Below are 21,010 nucleotides of genomic sequence, written 5' to 3'. Positions count from 1 at the left end.
AGAAGCCAACAAACAGAAGTGTCTTTTCATCTTAACATAACAATCATTTATAGGACATTGGATGGACGCCCTGATCCTTGTTTGCTGATGTGGGTGCGGGCTGTGGAGGTGGGCAGGGGGGGCAGCGGGGGCAGTGGGGCCTGGCTGGGGGGCAAGACGTGGCCTCCTTTACGGGACAGAAGGCCAATCTCTCTCCTGAGGGCCTCGGCCTGCTGTGACTGTGTTTTCACCAGCATCTTTAGTCTTCGGATCTCCTCCTGATCCACACGTCTCCTGTAATCCTGGAACTGTCCGTCCTGGAGACACACAATCAGACACCTCTTAAGGCATACCGTACACATCCATACAAATTAACACAAAGTTAGAAATAGAAGAAAGCAGGCTGAAGTGCTGATTTGACATTCTGGATTTAAAATCTGACCCAGGACCTAGAATCATTGATTCTGACTGACAATCACTGAAGTGCCAAAAATATATCTCAGGCAGCATTAACTGATGAAGCTGAATAAGCTGGAAACACAAATACATTACATATTATCACCTAATAAAGTGGCAAACAGCTGCCGACTGTAACATCCAGCAGACACAAAGCAACAAGCAACATAGCTGTGAAAAAAATATCTGGGTCTTTAACTACTAAATGCTCTATTACATCCAGCAGCTAATCACCAACTTTGTCTGTCTGTTGTTTGATGCTGAGCAGGTGGGATAAAGTGGGTTCATCTGAAAACAGCTGTCTGCTGCTGCGTTGGTCAGAGCGCTGAGGCTGAACCAAGATATATAAAGTAATATAAAACATGTAATGAACATAAATCACACTGGATCTGATTAACACTGAAAAGCCTTTTCTTCTAAATGTGCTGACTGCTTGAACTCTTAAAGATATTGTCACTTGCAGAACCTACGACCAGCCCCACAGCTCTGCAGAGCTTTGAAGCTTCTTTCAGCTCAGTGTTTTGGCTTTACAGCACACAGTCATATGTCAGGGCTATCTGTCCGTTGGTTTATGGACAGGTACTTCTTCTACCTCCCATTGGCCCAAAGATCTTGTTCAAGAGGCAACTGAAAGTCTGTGTGAGACAGCAAAGATGGTGTAGTTGCTGCCGAAGTTTGTGGCCTGTTTTAGTTTTTTATTCAGCAAACATAGTCATATACCTCCAGCTTTGAATAATATTTTGTATAAAATGAATTGTATGTACAGAAATTACCATTTTCTTCTGCCTGGCGTTGAGTTTATGCTCCAGTTCTCTCTTCTGGTCTAAGAGGTTTGTCATGCTGAGGAGACGTTCTGTGTTACACTTGATCACCTCCATCAGACCCTCACGCACCTCTTCTACCTTCGTCTGAATAGAAGGAACACTTTGAGTTTGAAGAGGTTTAGAGCAAAACAAGGCAGTGATATACTGTAATGTCACACATGCCAAAGCACTCAGACACACACACACACACACACACAGGTCAGCGTACATCCCACTGTTTGATTTCCTTGGCGTATGCAGCTTCTCGAAGGAGCTTTTCTTGCTTGAGCTCCTCCAGCACTCTGTTCCCTGACAGTGTCTGCAGAGCCTCCAGATCCACCAGTCTTCCATATTTCATCATCATCAGCTCGTCGCACTGCTTCTCCAGCGCTACAGCATCACAAAGACACACAACAACACACAGGTCAATAAACAAAATGATTGAATCTAAGAATGTCACTTTCTGACACTGGGAATTATCCCCATAACCAGTGAAGGAATTTTGCTCTGCCACTTTTTAGTGTAACTTTACTACAAGACTTTGCCAACAACAACAGTGGATTTGTTGGGATCCTTTCTGTGACTTTCATGTGGCACCTGAACTTCACGTTACATGTTCTCACAATATAGGTCCTACCCTGGATCATAGTCTTTATGTCCTTGCGGTCGTGGATGAGCCTGACGTGCTGCTGGCGGGCCTGAGAGTACAGATCTCTCTGCTGGTTCTTCTCCACCTGTAGCTGTTTGATGCGCTCCTGCAGCCTGTTCAGCTCCGTCCTGTCCAGGACCAATGCCTGGCTCAGATCGGAGGGTACCGAGCCGCTACAGACAAACTCAATCTGGGAGACAAATGGAGAAGGTGAAAGGAAAAGTCTGTGTTTTTGCAGAGTTTTGCAAGAGATGTAGGCAGAGTATTTGTATGGAAGTTCAGGGCTGCCAATATTAAAATAAAATCATTGAATCAAACTGAAATTCCATAAAACTAAATATAAACTGAAACTGAAATGAAACTGCAACAGAGCTGAAACATTGGACAGAAATCAATCTTCATTTATTTTGATTATATGATATTAAATTAAATGTCCTTGTTATCGTCATATTCATTATGCAGGTTTTCCCAGGCCTGTGTTGTGAAATCTTGGGTATAAGGTGAAATGCACTCGACAGAGAATATCACTCCACTGCTGCTGATTCTGACCAGAGCTGTCCTGTCTGCATAGTGTCAACTAATTGTGGCTTGTTTTGCAGAAGATATGCTTGAAAATAAAGGAAGACTGGTCTAGTTGCTGATTTGTGTCTTGCACAGTCATGAACACTTCCTCACCACTGAAAAGCTGTTGGTCAAACAAAATGCATAATAGAGAGCAAGAGCTTTAAACCCTTAGGACTTTACTGCATGTTGAGGTTTAACTTGGTCATACTTCACTGCTAACCATCTTCCAAGGTTACCAAAAATGTGCTCACAAATCTGTTGACTAGAGTTTGAATTTTTCCACAGTTGTTAAATTTTCACCTGGTGCAGTCTGAGAGGAACCACCACATCCAGTTCATTCATTTTCTGTTGCTTCTCTCTGTTGACTAACTCCAAGTCGTTCTCTACTGCCTTACGGCCGCTCTTCACCGCTTTCTCCTGCAGAACAAAGCAACAAATTACAAAATAAAACACACAAACATGAGGATGTCACTGAAAGACAAAAATGATGAAGAGCAAAGTTTGACCTTCTTGACGAGGGTGTCACACTCCTTCTTCAGAACTTCAGCACTCTTCTTCTCCTCCACTAGCAGTTCCTCCAGGTCCAGTCGACGCTCACGCAGCTGCAGTGTATTCTCAAACAACTCTGGCTCACAGCCTAAGACACACACACACACACACAGATTCAAGATTAAAGTTAAGCTATGTTTAAAGCCTGGTGAACTTAAGGCACAGTGAAGCACTGTAAAATGTTTAAATGATAAAATACAGTGACCATTATTAAAGTGAAAGCTCTGCTCTGTTTTCAGAGTTTGAACAGTCGCTTTCTATCTGCAACTGCAAGAACTTCAGCTTCTATTACAGAAGAGATCTGCCCCAGGACCCGAGTGCAAACACGTTCCTCATATTGAGTCTCAGGTAGGGTACAGCTCTTTGTTCTATACTATTGGAGTCTCTTTGGGTTTTCTGCATTTTGGATTGGGTGCAATAGGCCTTGGGTCTTTTAGACATGGGGCCACATTTATAAAAAGTTAGGTTGAGGACTAAAACTGTGTGTACGCACAAAGACAGAAACATGCACATGGTACTGAGAGCATGTGCACGAGCCTCATTTGCACTCCAACAGTTCACCAGAAACAGACATAGATAAGCCCTGAGTCACTTGTTTGTGATACTAGTGCCTGCTTCACATGTCATTAGACCTGTCAGTGAGAAGAGCAGCAAAGACAAAGAGTGGTTTCACTACCTTTGCTGCAGTGGTGAGATTCTCCAACAGCACCAGGGCAGCTGTCATTAAACACCATCGTTACCATACCATTAATTAATCATATGTACCTGAAAGCCATTTGTGATATCTCACTCATCATTATTTAACACAAAAAAGTGTATAATAATCAATAATAAATGATTAATTTACATTGAAACACACTGGATAAAATTAAAGGATTGTTTATTATTAATCATTAATATTGTTTTAATTAATATCTTTTATATATTATTATTTATTCAAGTACCAGCTCAAATGTAAATAAAAAGAATGATACGTCTGACTCCAGGTCTGTCCGCAGGTCTCTTTGTCTCTAGTTCACTATAAGCATATCAGGTGCAGACAGGTGTGTTTCAGGTCATATCCAGAAGTGAAGAACTGTAAAACTGAATCAACTTACACAGATCAAGCAGTTAAGTGGGTGATGATTGACTGATTACACCAAATATGGAGGTGAGGAGGATCTGAGGAGGATCTGACCTGCTCTGTCCTCTATCCTGATTGTCAGGCAGGTTGCAGTGTTCTGGTACAGTCTGTCAATCACACAGTGGCCATGCCCTAATGAATACCCTGCTTTATGGTCTACTTTCCTCTAAATGAACTATAATTTTAAAAAATGAACATCATATTGCATTGAAGGAGACTTGAAACTAGCGATTGAGACCATAAACTCATTAGGAAAATGTTTACTGAGGTAGTAAATCAAGAGAGAGGTAGAGACATTTTCCTATAGATTTCAATACAAACTGACTTCAATTTGTGACCAGTGGAGTCATTAGATAGAATGCAGGTTTAAAGGACTTCAGTGTTGGCTTCACTTTTCAGACTTGGAGTCTACGTCCATTTTCATATACAGTGATATGGACGACCTACCTCAGTTCAGTATCTGTGTATTGTTGTGGGCTTGACAGGGAGCGAAGAGGAAAGATGCAGCAAAAACACGCCACACCAAATTCAGGTAATTAGAAATAACCACAAAGTTAGATAATTATTATTTGGCTATTTTTGCTGAAACATTTTTCCTCACAGTCGGGCAGAAAATGTTATGTGAGCAGATCTACCATAGATCAAGACAGGCAGTCCTGAAGGGTCTTAAGTGACATGCTTTGATACATATTGTGGGACTGAAATGCATCGTCTGTATAATTATTATTATTATTATTATTATTATTATAAGATTTTCCACTGTGCTGTGAAAAAGTAAAGGATATGAGTTCCACCACAGTCACTGACCTGCAGGACAGACGCTGTCATCCAGAGGAGCAGCGCCTCCTTCCTCTGTACCGCTATCATAATAATAATCATCATCATCATCATCATCCCAGTCATCATCTTCATCAGAGTCTTCATCACTGTCCACTTCTTCTTCTGCAAACACACATTGGGATGATAAAGGACACATAGACAAGTGGACACACACAGCATCACACACACTGTGTTGCTTCCCATCACCTTCATCTCCGGTCCGCTCCTTCTTCTTTACACGTTTGATCCTCTTCTTGAAGACTCTGGTCAGAAACTCTTCAAACTTGTTGTTTTCGCCCAGCGAGGCCTGGAAGGCTGTGACCAGAGCCTTCTCTCTCTCCTGCAGCTTGGCTATGTCTCTCTGCTTCAGTTCCAGCTGTTCCTTACGTTCCTCCAGTTCTGACTGACAGGAAACAGAGAAGAGGATATCACAGTGATCAGAGGAAGACAATCGTGTTAACACACTAACAGTGTGACACAGTCTTACTGACATCGTGTGTCTGCACAGGATACATTCAGGTACAGTATTGAGTGGGTTACTGTAAAATGGAAGAAAATGTGAAAAGATGTGAAGTACACAAATATGCCTCAGGTTGGGTTTTTTGTGTGTGTAATGCAAGTAAAACACAAGCCATTACATGTCTGTGAAGATGCCACTTCAATGCTACTACTGGAGTAAAAAAGTTAGGAGCTTTCAAAACAGAGATGTTCATTCTGTATGAAATAGAATTGAAACCAATGGCTGCCTGGAGGACAGTAAGCAAATATTGAAAAAACTATGTTTATATGTTTAGCAATATTGTAGTATGCGAGTACGCAATTGCGGGCTAATCTACAAAAACACTGGTATGGTCCTTTAAACAGATTGCTAAAGTATATGATGAAATGAAAAGACCATCCACAACAACCAGTCCACTGGCACATAAACTCTCTCATACCATGATAATGTTCTCCTCCTTAACGCGTGTGTTGAGCCTCTCCTGCAGGGTGTCCTCCCTCCTCTCAAACTCCTTGAGCAGCAGCAGCTCCTGGTAGAGCGTCAGCTGACGGAGGTCGGCCATCTTCAGCTGCCAGTCCAGACGTAGCTTCTCATGGCGCAACAGCAGGAGCTCTGCGTCAAACAGACACACTGAACTCTCCATCTGATGGTTTTAAAACACACAACAGCAGATTATATTACACTGTTACACACTGTATGAATTGCGCAGGTAATTCCAGATGAAATTTTGTTTATGATTACATATTTAATCTAACGTAATGGCCTTTTATTTGATTCATGATTTAATGATGAACATTGACCTGCTTGATCAGGGAGTCCTGCTCGTACAACAGTCTGATCTCCTCCACCCTATGGAGCTCCCTCTCCAGCTCAGTCAGCTCCACTCCCTCCTCCTCTGATGTCTCCTCTACGTCTTCTCTGGTTCTTCTCTGGGGGCTGCAAGTCCCCTCCCCACCTCTCTCCTGATCATCTTCCTCTCTCTCCTTCTCCTCCTCCATCTCTTTCTCCAGCTGCTCCAACAACTGTGTAGTTTCCTCCTGCATGGTCTTTAACCTGTTTAAAAATAAAAGGTAGATACGCCATTTATCATCAGCAGAGGATACCTTGTACCCCTTGCAGCTTTGCTCCCACTACTTTCTGTTTCAAAAGCCTGCATGTAAATGCAGTAGAGTATGTGGATGGATAGACAATGGTGTGTTCATGTACACCAATTTGGGAAAAATGATTCCCTAATCAAAAATTTGTTTATGGATGAAAAACATTTTTTTTTGTAGTCTGGAAGAAAAGTTTTTAAACCACTATAACCTCTGTTGAGCCCAAAACTGGAACAATGTCGCTTTTTTTCAGACTGCAGATGTATAGCAGGAGTCAGTGATAATTGATGACTGCTATAGATCAGCTGGTCCCCTAGAGAATCATGTTCTACAGTAGAGTATTTACTGTGAGCTTTGGTCTGAGCGGAGACTTGGCTGTGGCTCATACTAAAACGTGACTCCTGTACCTCTGCTTCCTCAGAACACGGTATCGCTCCAGGGTGGTGCGGTTGTACTTCAGCCTCTTCTCCGGGGTTTCCTCTGGCAGCATGGTCGGCAGGGGGGGGGTAGGGCGGTGGAGATGGGTAGCCAGACGCTGCTGGACCTTGTTGAGCTGCTGAGCCTGAGTGCGCAACCGAGACACCAGGAGAACCTTGGAGTCCCGCAATGCCACGATACATCTGTTCATCTCAGTCTGCTTCTCACGGACCTGATAGGACCAAGTGAGTCATTAAATGAGTCTTCTATACCTGCAACTATTGTAACCACTGATCTATTGTTTTTTTACTGAGAACTGCCCATCATCTCGTTCCCAGAAGATGGCCCTCCCAGAAGACCATGCTGTGAATGAGCTAAGATATGTATTAGCATAGGTGTGTTTGTGTGTGTTTCTGTGTACTTTTTCCTCCAGGCCTATCAGCTCTGCTCTCTTGCTCTCAGCGTTCATCATCAGGTGTTTGGGCACCGTGAAGTCTTTGGCTGATTTCAGTTTTAAGTCTCCGAGGTTCACTTTGGCTTCGCGGATGGCCTGCACATCCTGCGGATCCTCACAGTTCTCGTCTGGTTTCTCTGCGTAACTGAGGCACCAACAATGCATCATAGTGCTGTCCCATCATTGCAATAGTTACACTTCATTGTAGCTACAGAGGTCTGTCATGTGTTAATCTGGCACTGCATTTTTAAACTGATCTTTAAGAACATAGGGACAGGGACATGACTATTCAACAAAACTCTAAATGCAATGTAAATATAATTAGAGCACAGAGGACGGAGGTAATGTTGTTGATCATGACACTCACAGCTTTTCCCATTCCTGCTTCCTTTTCTCTATTTTGGCTTTAGCTTGTTCAGCTTTCTCTGCGGCCTTTCGGAGCCTCTCGACCTGCCGATCTCCCAGCTTAATCCCTGCTGGACGAGCCATCTTGGGGCGCACCACTTCTTCCTCTGGAGAACACACAGGTGATAGGTCAAGCATGTCTCTGACAGGTGAAACAAACATACAAACACTTTCTTACCTTCTATTTTACTGTCTTTTGCGGGCTCGGCTCTGGATTTCCTGCGTTCTGGTGCAGCATCTCTGTCAAGCTGGCTGGGTTTGCTCTGATGTCTGAGTTGGGCTGAAGGCTTGGTGAGTGTTGGCAAACGGTAGGTAGAGACTCTGTGATTGGAGCAGATGGCGACCACAGTGACCACATTGGACTCCAGAGAGTCCCTGAACCTGCAAACAAACACAAGGGTGAAGGGTTTCATTCTGGTTGAAGCTGGTTGTCTTTACCCTCTAACTTTGTACCCACAGGGATGAGGTGGAATATTTAAACTTGTATATACATATTATTTTTTTCCACCAGCCAAAGCGCTCATCATTTAGCTGAAACACGTGCAGTAAACTAGATAAAACTTATTGACCAAAGTCGTAACATGGACAAGTTTCAAAATAGGAAAATAACATCTGGACATCTAAAAAGACAAAATCCTATTAGTGATTAATGGACGGTAATTATCATTTATTATTAACTGTTTTAGGTAAATTACTGTGTGTGTGTGTGTGTTCGTGTGTGTTCAGTCAGTACCACTCCTGGAGTTTGCTGAGTGCTATGTGGCAGCGCTCCTCCTCCCAGGCCAGCTGCTTTCTGACCTCCATCACCCGCTGGGACTTCTCTCTTTCTGCCTGGTCCCTGAAACGCCGGTCCAGCTGCAGCTCCTACGCACAGAAACACACATAACACACATAACTGAGGACAATGCTTTACCCCTATCCTGAAACACAAACCAGGTCTCTCCCCTGAAACTGAATGGTTTGGTGTATGAGGACTTTATCTTGCATGGAAAAGTGTTACAGTCAGCTTTCTCTAGTATCTTGGTTTCTTAAACAAACAAACAAAAATTCTGTTATCCATAAGCAGCTACAACTAACACAAACCTACCACTGTAAGTCTAAATAAGTCAGCAAGCAGTGCCCTCTGTCACTTCAAATAAGTAAGCCTGCCAAGGTTGTAGTAGGAGAGGAGTCTGATTACTTACCAGTATTGTATATACAGTAACCAGCCAACCACAGTGCATATAAAGGCATCTATCTTACCTCTGATTACCTGAATTAGTTGAATTGAATGATGGTGACAGCTGTCCATCAGTCTGACATACTGTGCACTGTGAACATGCTGTATAAAGACTGTCAGTGAGGAATAATAACAATAACAGTCGCAATGTGATGTAAAAACTATTTTTACCCATTAACCACAGCAATAGACAGACAGACAGACAGACAGACCGACAGACAGACCAATCATGTTTTACTTCTGGTGTGAATTTTGGTGAATCTTTCAGTTTTTGTATTGTTCTAAAACAAAATCAGAGCAGCTACGATGGAAAACAGCACAAACTGTCAGACCAGTGGATTAGACACAGGTGTGTGTGTGTCTGTACCTCAGGTTTCAGGCGAACATGCTCCGGCAGACTCTGGTTTTTGTCCAGCACCTCTTTAAACTTCTTCTGGAGCTCAGCCAGCTTTCTCCGCTTCTCTGCAATCTTCAGCTCGGCCTCCCGGTGCAGACGGTCCTTCTCTAGCTTCTGTTTAGCTGTCTCTATGCTGGGGGGGGGGGGGGGGGGGGGTTAGTTAGAAGAGAGAAAACATCAAATCCAATGATTATCCGTTCTACATCTTCAAACTAGAATTAGCCTTTGACCTTTGACCACTTCCAACATTTGCGCCAAATCAAAACAGGTTCCCTTAAGGTGGTCTTGAGATATCACACTCAAGAGGGCAAAACCGTGTTAGTGAGGTCACCGCAACCTTGAACTTTGACCCACAAAGTGTAATCAGTTCATCTCTTAGTTCAAGTGCCCATTTGTACCAAAGTTGAGAAAGAGAGAGAAAGAAAGAAACATGGTAGATTCATAGAGCAGTTTATTCACACTCACCTGTAAGCTGCTGGGTCCTCAATGTCCTGAGCCAAAGCCTCATTTTCAAGACCCACCTGTTAGAATAACGTGAAAAAACTTTTTAACTGTTCAACCATCCAGTTGGCCATCCTGCACTGAACTGTTTGCTTTACATGCCATTAATGTTCTTGCCCTGTAAAAAAAAAATCAGAACCATGTGGTTATTTCTATTAAAGGAGCTATTTGTAAGTTTTGCTATTGCTACACAGCCAGCGTTAGCATTAACAACTGTTTACTTACCAGTCGAAAAGAAACATTGCAAGTTCAGCATCAAACTTCATCTCTTCACTCACCAAGAGCTGTCTCCAGAGGTTGAAAGCAACATCAGTGTTAACTCTTGTCTCTATCACGTCTTTTCTTCCACTGAAGTTAGCACAATAACCAGCTAGCCCCGACCCGTTTTGTCACTTTCCAACAGCGACTCACTGTAGCCTCCAATCTGCCCTGGAGACGTAGCACTGCTCAGAGGATGTATTATAGCCTCTTGTCTTGTAAACGCAACAATGACCAAAGCTCTCTGAAGCGGCTGTCATCGCCACCCGCTCACAGTAACAAACCATGTTCAGCAACAGAGAAAACTTACAAATAGCCCCTTTAGAAAAAAACACGGCTGATGTGGCTGAAGGCCTCAATCAAAAGCATGTGACAGCTGTGACTGTTAAATCTCATTCACAGTATCAATCAGAAGTCTGGACTCTGGAAAGTGGGAAAGTGTGCGATACCTGCTAACACTTGAACTAACGCCTGACTGCACAGTTAGGTTCCTTTTAAATTCCATTTGAATTCGTTTAAATATATAAAGAAATATGAAAAAAATTGGGACAAATAAAATGTTAATAAAATGTGGACCGACCCTGGGTGAAGGAACCTTGGCCCTCTTCCTTTGCAGGCCTTTCTGCAGCTCCTCTGGAGGAAGCAGACTGAAGGAGAAGATGTTCCCATCATCTCCTGCTGTCAGCACAAAGCAGTCGTCATAGCTACAGCGAACATGCCGCAGGTGTCCGTATTGGTTGTCGTGAACACTTAGAGCCCAGTAGGCCTGCATGGAGGTGAGGCTGTGGTCGCCAGGCTGCAGCAGGTAAACCCTGACGGAACCTGAGTGCATGCCACAGAACATCAGCTGCCTGTTGGAGCTAGGAAACACAGCACCAGGTAGGACACTTCAATTACAATCTTAAACAGGTAACACCGTTGTGGCTGAATATCTGAAGGATGCAGAACACTGATTTGTTTGTTTGCCCTCCAGCTACCTGAAGGTGATGGAGCGAACAGGATCGTCATCTGTGTTGTGAACAGGTAGGAAGTCAAAGGGCTCATCCTGCCGTTTGTCCGGATCCTCGTCCTGCTTCTCAGAGAACTTACAGTGGTACAAGAAACCTGAGTCAAAGCCTCCCTACAGGAGAGACAGAAAGCAGACAAATGCTTCTTTGAGAAAAGATCCGTCCTCAGATCCCTTTCCTGGATAATTTCTCTGAAGTTCATCATCACTTTCTTTAGTTTTTATAGATCAAATCAAGAGTCTAAGGATAGAGAGTGTACAGATAATAAAGCTCCTTGTGGCAAATTTGTGACATTGAGCTACATGAATAAAACTATTGGCTGGATTTCTTTGATCTCTCTTTACGACTGTCAAACAGGAAAGTAAAAATTCTTTTTTTTTTTTAAAGTTATTTTTTTGGCCTTTTAATGCCTTTATTGGATAGGTCAGTGAGAGAGTGACAGGAAAGTCAGGGAGAGAGAGGGGATGACATGTAGCAAAGGGCCATGGGTCGGATTCAAACCCAGGGCCGCTGCCTTAATGGTATGCGCTCTACCAGGTGAGCCACCGAGACACCCAAAAGTAAAAGTTCTTCTCCTTTAATTTGGTCGATTTACAAGTTGACCAATTTAGTTCATCGATCAGGTGACTGATTCCATCATCCTGGTTGTTATTATCTCCTGACTGTTGAAAAGAAATTACGCATTGACAAGAAATACATAATGTGTGTGTCCATGTGTGTGTGAGTGTGTGTGTACCATGGAGAGCCAGAACTGGCCAGGCTGTGAGTAGAAGCCAGAGTACAGAGGACTTGGAGGGTCGGGGATGTAGATAGGTGGTAACTCTTCCTCTTTCTCCTCTTCCTCTTCTTCTTGATCTGCTTCTGGTATATTCAATTCTTTCAACCTCTGTTCTCTCTCTTTCTTCTTCTTCTCCTTTACAGCTTGACGTCTTGCGATTTCCTCCTCTCTCTGAAACACAAACATACAAATGAAAACAATAATTTCAGGCAACAGTCTTTTTAATAAACTTAGAGACAGCAGGAAATGAAGGACAGAAAAATACTTGAATGACATAAGGCCACAGAGATGACATCATAAGTAATTATAATATAGATTACAAACAATGCATAGTGTAATGTGACACAGCCATAAAAAGTGACATGTACAGGTAAAACCCAGCAAATGAAAGTTAAGACAGACTAAGCAAAGACCTTGATTTGAGATTTGATGCTTCTGAACCTGAAGGATCTGCTGGGCAGCACAGGGAGCTGGTAGGTTTTGGTTGGCTTCTGGGCCTCCGGGTCAGGACACTGCACTTCAACCACATGACCGCTCTGACACAGGATGAGCAGCCTGTTTTCACTCTGGGTAAAAATGTAAAAGAAATGGTGGGAACCAGTAACGTTCCATCAGAGAGATATCTGGGTAAAAGTGAGTTGGGTCAATTATATTTGTCAGTGTTTCCCTTTCTGACGGTAGTGATGGGAGGAGACCAGACTTACGTGGGAATGAGGTGACCACTCCAGCCCCTGCACAGGGCCGGGAACACGGACAAAGCCAATGGGGTTGTATTTTTCCCCGACAGTGAAGAAGAACACGGTGCAGTCTGAGCTCTGAGCAAGAAGGTAGTGGTGAGAGAATAGAAAGGTGAGATAAAAAAAACACACTTCATAATGTAGAAAATAATAAAGTCACTGAGGTCTCATTTATGACTTTATCTGATGCAACGTAAAACAAAGGATGGAAAATTCTCCTTGTCTAATGTTCCCTTCAGGTCATGTGGGAAATGACGGATATGACACTGGTATAGAATAAAGGGTCAAACATTCATAGAAACCTCTGAACCCATTCTTGCAGCATAATCTACATCTGCATTTATGCTCTGATGTCACTTGGCCAGTAAAATGGTGAATATAGTACTTCTGATTTAAGTTAACAAGATATTCAAAAGTCTTAATTAAGTCCAGATCAAAAGTAATAAACATGACACCATATCACTGGAAAGTATTTCCTGTTCTTGTGTTTCTATTCCTTCTTGCCAAGTAAAGACATGATTGTGAGATGGAAAAAGTGCATAGATGTGTTGTTTCAGTTGAAATTTCTTGACCATGGCTGTGCCAGTCAGTGAAACTCATCATGGCCTTGCCAAGATTGGATGAACTCAATACTTTTCTTTTTCTTGTGCAAAGAATTATAATTATAAAATATCATCATCAGGGTTTGACCTTAAATCCTTGTTGTTCAGATGCAAGAAAAGAGAACAAAACAGAACAGTTTACAGTTTTGTGTCAGGTGTTGAAATTAATGTACGCAGGTCTTAATCTTACATTAGTCTAAACCAAGTTAGACAATTAAAAAAAACATATAGACTTACATTCAGTAAAAAAGGTAAGACACCATTACCTGAACTAAGAGCCATGTTTCCATGGAAACAGTTAGTGGTACCTGCTGATCAGAGGCGAATGACAGGGCTCATAATTTGTGGTGTGTCGCAGAGTGAGAATGAAAATTGTTTTAAGAAACCACAACATTAACATACAGAGCCTTGATGGTCCTGTTGACTGTGGGATCATCAGTATTTACTGTTGTTGCACTTTTTATCTTACAGTCTAAACTGAATTTTACTATTGAGTTCTTGCAAAAGGGAAACATTGTCTGCTGGAGTGACAAATTGCATGATCAGACGTGTTTCTTACTTACTACTAACTTACCAACTTATCCAGAAGTAATTGCCAATTAAGGAAGACAAAAAAGTAGTAGATTTGCACAACAGATGAATTTAGATGTCCATCTAAAGTCTGATTGTTAGTCTGATCTAAGTCATAGTATAAACATGAAATGGCCCCTGCTGTGAAAAGGTTTTTACCTTCCTTCATATTAACTCTGAACTGGGGACGACAGTTACCTCCTATCAACTACATTATAATATTGGTGGTTGTTTGACCTGTCTTGTTCTGATCTTGTGAATATGTAATTTGCTCTCAGATCTCTTGTAAAAAAAACAAAAAACAAAAACAGAAACATCTTAATCTTAAGGAGACTTCCTGCTGAATAAATAAATCAGAAGTACATGAAAAATGCACTATGTCCAGGATGGTTGCAGCTGCCATTCTCAACCAAGGAACATCATATAAACTTTAAGAGATACCTTTCAAGCCTACAGGCTGTCAGTGATAACACTCAAAAGATCCCTTTAAACCTTTAAGCCTATTTCAAAAATATTAGGTTTCCAAAATCAGCAGTTTCAATGAACAGACAAAGCAAAATTGCAGTTGTGTTTTTCACAATAGTTAAACAAGCATTTTGACAAACTGCTGTTTCCTGTGAAGTCAGTAGTTTTCTAATACTGGCTCTCACAGTGATAAACACAGTTTTACATGGGAAACCTCTTACCCCCGTGGCTAAGATGTCTCCGTTTCTCTCATATGCCACAGCAGTTACAGGTGCATTATGGGGTTTGAAGGCCTGTTTGAGACGCAGCTCTGCATCTCCTTTGGAGCTGCGCCCGGTGACCACATGCAGTCTCTGAGGGTTGTACAGCTCCAGTAAGCGGACCACCCCGTCCTCAAAACCCGTCACCAGTAAACCACCACTCTGGTTCACCTAAAGACAAAATGCAGACTTCAGTTTTCTGTCAATACACATCCCACGATTCATTTTCACACCAACACACTCACCAAAGGTGGAGCCCAGCTGACAGCAGTTCCACCCTGGTTGAAGCGGCTGGTGGTCAGTTCTGTTTTTGCCAGGAAATCAAAAACTCTGACTGAACCTAAAGAGCAGGGACAGGCGCAGTACCTGTTATAGTGTGTGTGTATGTGTGTGTGTGTGTGTGTGTGTGTGTGTGTGTGTGTAGTTGTAGAAGATATGACTCACGGTCGAGAGCGGTCGTGGCCATCAGGTGGGATTTCTTTGACACGTCCAAGCCCTGGATCGCTCCAGCATGGAAGGAAAACAGGCACTCTGGGTCAGGAGTCTACACACAGATAATATAGTTTATTAGATGATACAACGTGCTATGCTATGCTATGCTATGTTTTGTTTAAGACACTGGAAGGACACGCAAACATATTTTGGTACAATAGTACAGTGACTTGCTGTGTAGGTGAAGGAAAGATCCAGTTTCCAGATGGCTCCATTGGAATCCTACAGTATAAGACCACATAGCAGAGAGATCAGGACTGAGTTGAGACTGGATCATGAATTACAAATGGTTTTAATCAGTGATTTTAGATTTTTTGTCCTCAGACCTGAGCAAACCAGATGAAGGAGTCAGGCAGGGAGCTCTTCACTACAGAAGAGAGGCAGACGTTGTGTCCGACCACCATTTCATTCATGGGTTCCATCTCAAACCTGCTGCAGTCACTGTTACTGTCGGCAGTGTCGATGCTCTCAAAGTCCCAGCCCTGCAGGGGCAGAGGGTCATACTAGGTATACAAATGCATGATTACAGAAATTCAGGACCATTGTCCCTGTTCAATCAGTCTTATCAGGAATGTGTAGAAGGGTCAACTAAAAACAGATGATCTAATTTCTGTACAGAACCTCTTCAGATTGGAAACTGTTGCTATTTCACATAAACCTGCTTCAAATACAAACAGCTTCAAATTGAGGAAAAAATATACATGATATACATCAAATTTTTCATCACCTTTTTAAACCAGCCTGTTTTTTCTTACTTCCTTCCTGTTGTTTTTCAAATGTTTTTATCCACATATGTGTATTAATATATCACTGAAAATAGTCCCAAACAAATGCACTGTTATCCCTGTTTTAGTAATCTTCTCTCAAAACTAGAGTGCCCAGCTGTTTTTTTTTTTTTTTTTTTTTTTTTTTTACTTCTTAAGTAGGAATGAGCAGGTTGCAGGTAGCAAAGAAAGTACTATAAGACAAGGCCTTTTATTTTGTTAACAGTGGGAAAAATACAGAATAATGCCAGACCTATCCTTTAATGCTGCTTTCAGTACACTTGGGTTTGGGCTACTATTCAATGAACATATCATCTGCATTTCTCCCTTTGTCATGTCTTATTCTAGGGTAAAACTGTGTTATACTGCAGGCAAAATCAAATATCACAGTGTTTTTGGCCGCAGATCTCTCTGTCAGTACATGTTAATATAATGTGACAATGTTATAGTGATGAAAACTGCAGCTGTCAGAAGATATTTAGACACAAGAAGTGGTTCAAAATAAAACCCATCAGTCATGCAGAAACAATGACCAAACAGTGAAAAGTATCTTACCCGGACCACTCCATCATAGCCAATTGTCATAAGCTGTCCATCCTCAAGGGCAAATGGCTGAGCAATCCCGGCGTGGCAGTTCCGCCCCTCCTTTCGACAAATCTCCACCTTAATGGCATTTCCATCCCACAGCAGCAAGTTGCCCCAGTCTGTACCAGACACCACCTAACAGGAAGGCACAAAGTGAGATGAAGGTCAGAAGTACCAATTAGTTCTCTTGACTACTGCAGAGGATTTTATTTTTCAAACCAAATTATCTTTGAAAGTTCACTTGACTTTGCAAACAGCAGCAGACAAAACCAATCTCCTCACAAAATCCCCCCAGTAGCTGTCCTGGAGCTTGTGATCGTATCACACAATCTTCATCAAATGGAAATTTGAACATCATAAAACTGGACATCTCCATCTGCTGAGGAAGATCCTGAACAGCTACTGTGCAGACCTTGTGGTGAGGTTTTTCTATAAAAAACACAGTGAGGACTGACTTTGGTCTATGGCTAATGACTAAAGTTGTCTTGGTGCCAATAATGCTGCTGTATTCCTTTAGAGAGAGAAATTATTCATCACTGCAAAATATTTTACATTCTGAAAGGATATGGAAATTAGTCATCAGACAAAATCAGACAAAATCCAACACCGTTCACTGATCACCATGTCATTGTGCACATGCATTCATGATCCCTGCACAAACCCTCAGGATGAATGAATCTTTTCATTTAGTGCCACCATCAGGTGAAATGATTACTTCAATCAAACTTCCAGCAGTTTGTTTTATAACCAAATACCTAAAGAATTACTGACATCAGCCTCAGCCATACTTTGTGTTTGGTGCTAATGAACACAAATTACGGCCCTATCCTGAGTGAACATGGTAATCAGACCTCCTAAACTTGCTTTAAGCCTTCCTGACTTGAGAATGACCCCAACCTGTCAGAACAGCAGAGCACAGACCTTTCCATCAGGGAGCTCCACGTAGCTCTCAATATCAGTCGCTGCAGTTTTCCCAAAATGTCCCATAAGACCTTGCAATTTAAGACCTGTGAATGTGCTAGCCATTTTCCAGAACCTGATAAAGAGAAGGAGAGACGGTACATGATTATATATGACACCATTACCTATGGGTATTAGTGTTATTATTTTCATTGTTACAAATAACAATCAACAGTGTATACAGCTGTTCCTGGTCTCTCTCTATTTTCCCCCTCTCTCTTCCCCTCACCCCCACCTCACCCCTTCTTTTTCCTCTCAAACCCTATCGGTTGAGGCAGACAGCCACCCACCCTGAGTCAGGTTCTGTTGGAGGTTTCTCTCTATAGTAATGTATGGTCTTGACCTTACCCTGTAAAGTAGGTGACCTTGAGATAATGTAGCTATATCATAGTTTGGCGCTATACAAATAAGATTTTACTGAATTTTTAATTATTTTTAACTTGGATGAAAAAAGAACCTATTCACTTTCAAAGTAAGGTAATAATTTAGCTTCTGGTGTCTAAGTTAATTGATGTGACAGTTGCAGTTTCATGGGGGAGTTTTGAACCATTTCTTCGCCTACAGCAGTGATATGATTTAAGAATATGATATAGAAATGAGAGTGATAACCACCTTCTCGTGTAACTAACAGCAAGAAAGCAAATAAGCAAATTTCCCAAAAAGTTAAACTGTTCCTTTAAAAACACCATAGTCTGCCCTCATTCTCGTTAAAATGACATTCACATGTTTCTCAAAATGTCTTATGGATTTGTCCTTTTATGACAGTTGAACATCAAAAGAAAGAAAAAAAATTTGCTTTTTGGTTCTGATGGGCCAGTTTACTGTTATGGTTTTTGATCCCTGGACTATTTTCTGCTTCTAAACTAGACTTAATCTGCATTTGCTCAGTTATCCACTGGACTGGAAAAAAGTCACTGAGTGAGCGTAAAAATGTAAATCATAGCAGTGTTTCTGTAGCAGGGTTGCAGGGTTTTAGGATGATTTGTGAGGTTATTTACTTGATGTGTCCAGATCCTGATGATGTGAGCAGTCCTGGGTTGTATGGAGAGAAGCTGACTCGATAGACCTCCTGAGAAATGGCCTTGCAGCTCAGCATCACCTCCTCCTGCCTCCACTTCCACAGTGTCAGCATATAGTCGGGTGCACTGCCCACACTGGCCAGCAGGCTCCCATCACGGTTAAAATCTACGAAGGTGTATGCCCGCTCTGTACCACCTAGAGACAGGCAGGTTAAAACATGATCATGAACTAATGAAAATAAATAATGTGAAAAGTAATAACTAATTGAACTGATATAACCGTTTACCTCTGAGGATGCGGTACGGTCGTAATGAGGGGTATTCATAAACTATGATCTTGGGCTGGTTTCCCTTTTCCGCTGCAACAAAGTAGTCTTGTCTAGGGTGTACCTTTACACACACACACACACACACACACACACACACACACACACACACACACAAACACATAATACACAAACATATGAAGTCAGTATTGTATTTTTGCCCCACATCCATGTGGACACAGTACGTCTCTTAAAAGCTCATTCACAAGTTAAATATAAGATTATTTTCTATTTATGAGCATTTTTGATATGGTTCTTGATAGTCTTAGAATATAAGTATTTTACAATCATTTCTGTGTCAGTGAATTATTCTTTACTTTGATCATTTGAATAATATATCACATTGTACTGACTCGGTATTTAGTAAAATAGTATGTGTTAATTAACTGATTCTTTTCCTTAAAAATACTGTAGGAAGATCTTTAACATTGTTAGTGATGCTCCATATTCTTTTGCCTGGTTTTTACTCTAGTAAATCCTCAGCCACTCAAGTGCCCTGACTTTAAAGCTACAGCTACTTGAGTAAATGTAAAGATATCTCTCTGTTCTTCCCTCTCAACAGTGCCTCCTGTTGTCTGTCACATACAGACTAGAGCCTCTCATACATGACATGAATTTTGTCAGCTATCTTACCGTGATGGAGCCAATTCCTCCTCCACTGCAGGAGCGGAGGTATCTCTGCTCCTTGGTGGAAACATCCAGCAGTACGAGCAGGTTACCTGCTATGAAGATCAGAGTTCTGTCATCCAGTAGCTGCAGGTTCGCCCTGCGCCCACAGTCGTAGCCAAAGGAGTGACTGAATGTAGAATGAATCAAGGACTGAGAGCAGATTCACTTATATTATTACTCTATAGTCTGTGTATGGCACATAATGTACATATACTATAAATAAAAACATTATCATAAATTTCTCTGTAAACTAGGTGAAAACTCACAAAAACTGTATTAATTGTCCTCTTGATGGTTACTTGCCTCTATTTGTTGTTGTTATGATGACAGAATGTGAGACGAACTGTGGTGTGAAATATTGTTCTCAAAGAAGGATACGAGAGGTGCAGGAGGTTCTCTGGGATTTCAGAATCAGGTGTGATGGACGGTCTGGAGTGAAGATCCTCATACTCGTAGTACGCATCTGTAGAGAACTGCTTTTGTGATTCCTCCTCAGCCTCCTGCTGCATCACTGGGTGCTCAGTATCACATCCTGTGAAGGAGGAAACATTTGACAGCAACTTTACAGCAGGCCTACAGTAACCTGTCTATTTTCTCCAAAACACAGCATAGAAAGACAAATAATCTAGGTCTGTCTGGGTCATGATAAAGACTAAAAAACATCAGGTTATTGGAGACTCTAATTGGTTGCTGAGGATGTGCTAAATAAGAACATTTAATTATTTTAGGGGAAACATTATTATTTTCTATTTTTTTTATAATATTTCTGACATTTCAACTCTTACTCTTCAACTGACAATTTGCCTGCTTGGCAAAATAAAATCACACCCTTTCACTGCTTTCATTTCTTATTCTTTAACTGATTAAGAGTTCATCTGCTTTCACACCAGTCATGTCCTTAAATGCTTAACCACTCTTCTACTGACACTTCATACAGACCTTGCATTTAAATCAGTACCTCAACTTATTTCAGAAATTCCATTTTACTTCCATTCATGTAGTAGTTTCAACAGTTTCAACCGTTCCAACAGCAAATTTTCAGGAGAATCTGGAGGCTAGGTGTGACTCTACCTTCAGTGTTTTCCTCAGCCTGTTCGCCAACACAAGCTGTGTCTTCTTCTGACATTTTAAATCATCTGCTGCTGCTTTAATCTGTAAAAGTTAACAGAAGAATGTATTATTCAAAGATATTTCCAACTCGACCAAACAGACGTTAAAGCTTTAAAGTGCAAAGGGGATAGCAAAGCAAAATACAGCACTAGCAACTAGACTTTGAGTAACACTGACGTTTTTACATTTACTCTTGCTCATATTTAATGTCTCTAAATGTCTCTTACCCTCTAAATTTGTCTTTGTAGCTGACTCACCGACTGACCAAGTCCGCTTTAGTTTGGAGACGTTGCTATGCAACAAGGACAGTTGTTCGGCTGCAAGTCCGCTGGTTAATGAAGCTATCAAATAACTATCATTATAATCATTTTTCAGTAGGCTGAAATGAAAAGACAAATAAAACCGGTAAAAATTAACTTCACCATTAACCACTTTTTAAAGTTTTTGGTTCTGAACTCATACTGATGTATTTGCAGTAGA

At 41.6% G+C, this 21,010-nt stretch overlaps 1 protein-coding gene across 1 annotated transcript; it reads right to left on the bottom strand.

The window, feature by feature from the left end:
* Positions 1-23: 23 nt before the first annotated feature.
* On the bottom strand, positions 24-20,898 carry LOC139611285 (cilia- and flagella-associated protein 44). The gene is made up of 35 exons (XM_071465814.1): positions 20,758-20,898; positions 20,492-20,572; positions 19,799-19,952; positions 19,385-19,547; positions 18,713-18,815; positions 18,405-18,621; positions 17,368-17,482; positions 16,417-16,581; positions 15,424-15,579; positions 15,272-15,319; positions 15,050-15,149; positions 14,851-14,945; positions 14,567-14,776; positions 12,676-12,786; positions 12,385-12,537; positions 11,930-12,142; positions 11,164-11,306; positions 10,767-11,046; positions 9,893-9,948; positions 9,398-9,560; positions 8,545-8,675; positions 7,990-8,192; positions 7,774-7,918; positions 7,374-7,551; positions 6,943-7,184; positions 6,242-6,494; positions 5,881-6,084; positions 5,150-5,345; positions 4,931-5,065; positions 2,958-3,088; positions 2,752-2,868; positions 1,876-2,077; positions 1,468-1,628; positions 1,209-1,343; positions 24-296 (listed from the first exon to the last, which is right to left on the bottom strand). Exons 2-35 carry the CDS (start codon positions 20,544-20,546, stop codon positions 48-50), a joined length of 5,382 nt encoding a protein of 1,793 aa, XP_071321915.1. The 5' UTR covers positions 20,547-20,572; positions 20,758-20,898; the 3' UTR covers positions 24-47.
* Positions 20,899-21,010: the final 112 nt, after the last annotated feature.

This window comes from Trachinotus anak, unplaced genomic scaffold (genome assembly GCF_046630095.1).
Source record: "Trachinotus anak isolate AG129_WGS33_773 ecotype Australia unplaced genomic scaffold, CSIRO_AGI_Tana_v1 ptg000028l, whole genome shotgun sequence".
In the NCBI taxonomy this organism is placed as follows: Eukaryota; Metazoa; Chordata; class Actinopteri; order Carangiformes; family Carangidae; genus Trachinotus; species Trachinotus anak.
Note: the sequence above shows the minus strand (reverse complement) of the source record. Positions and strands in the feature narration are given on the sequence as shown.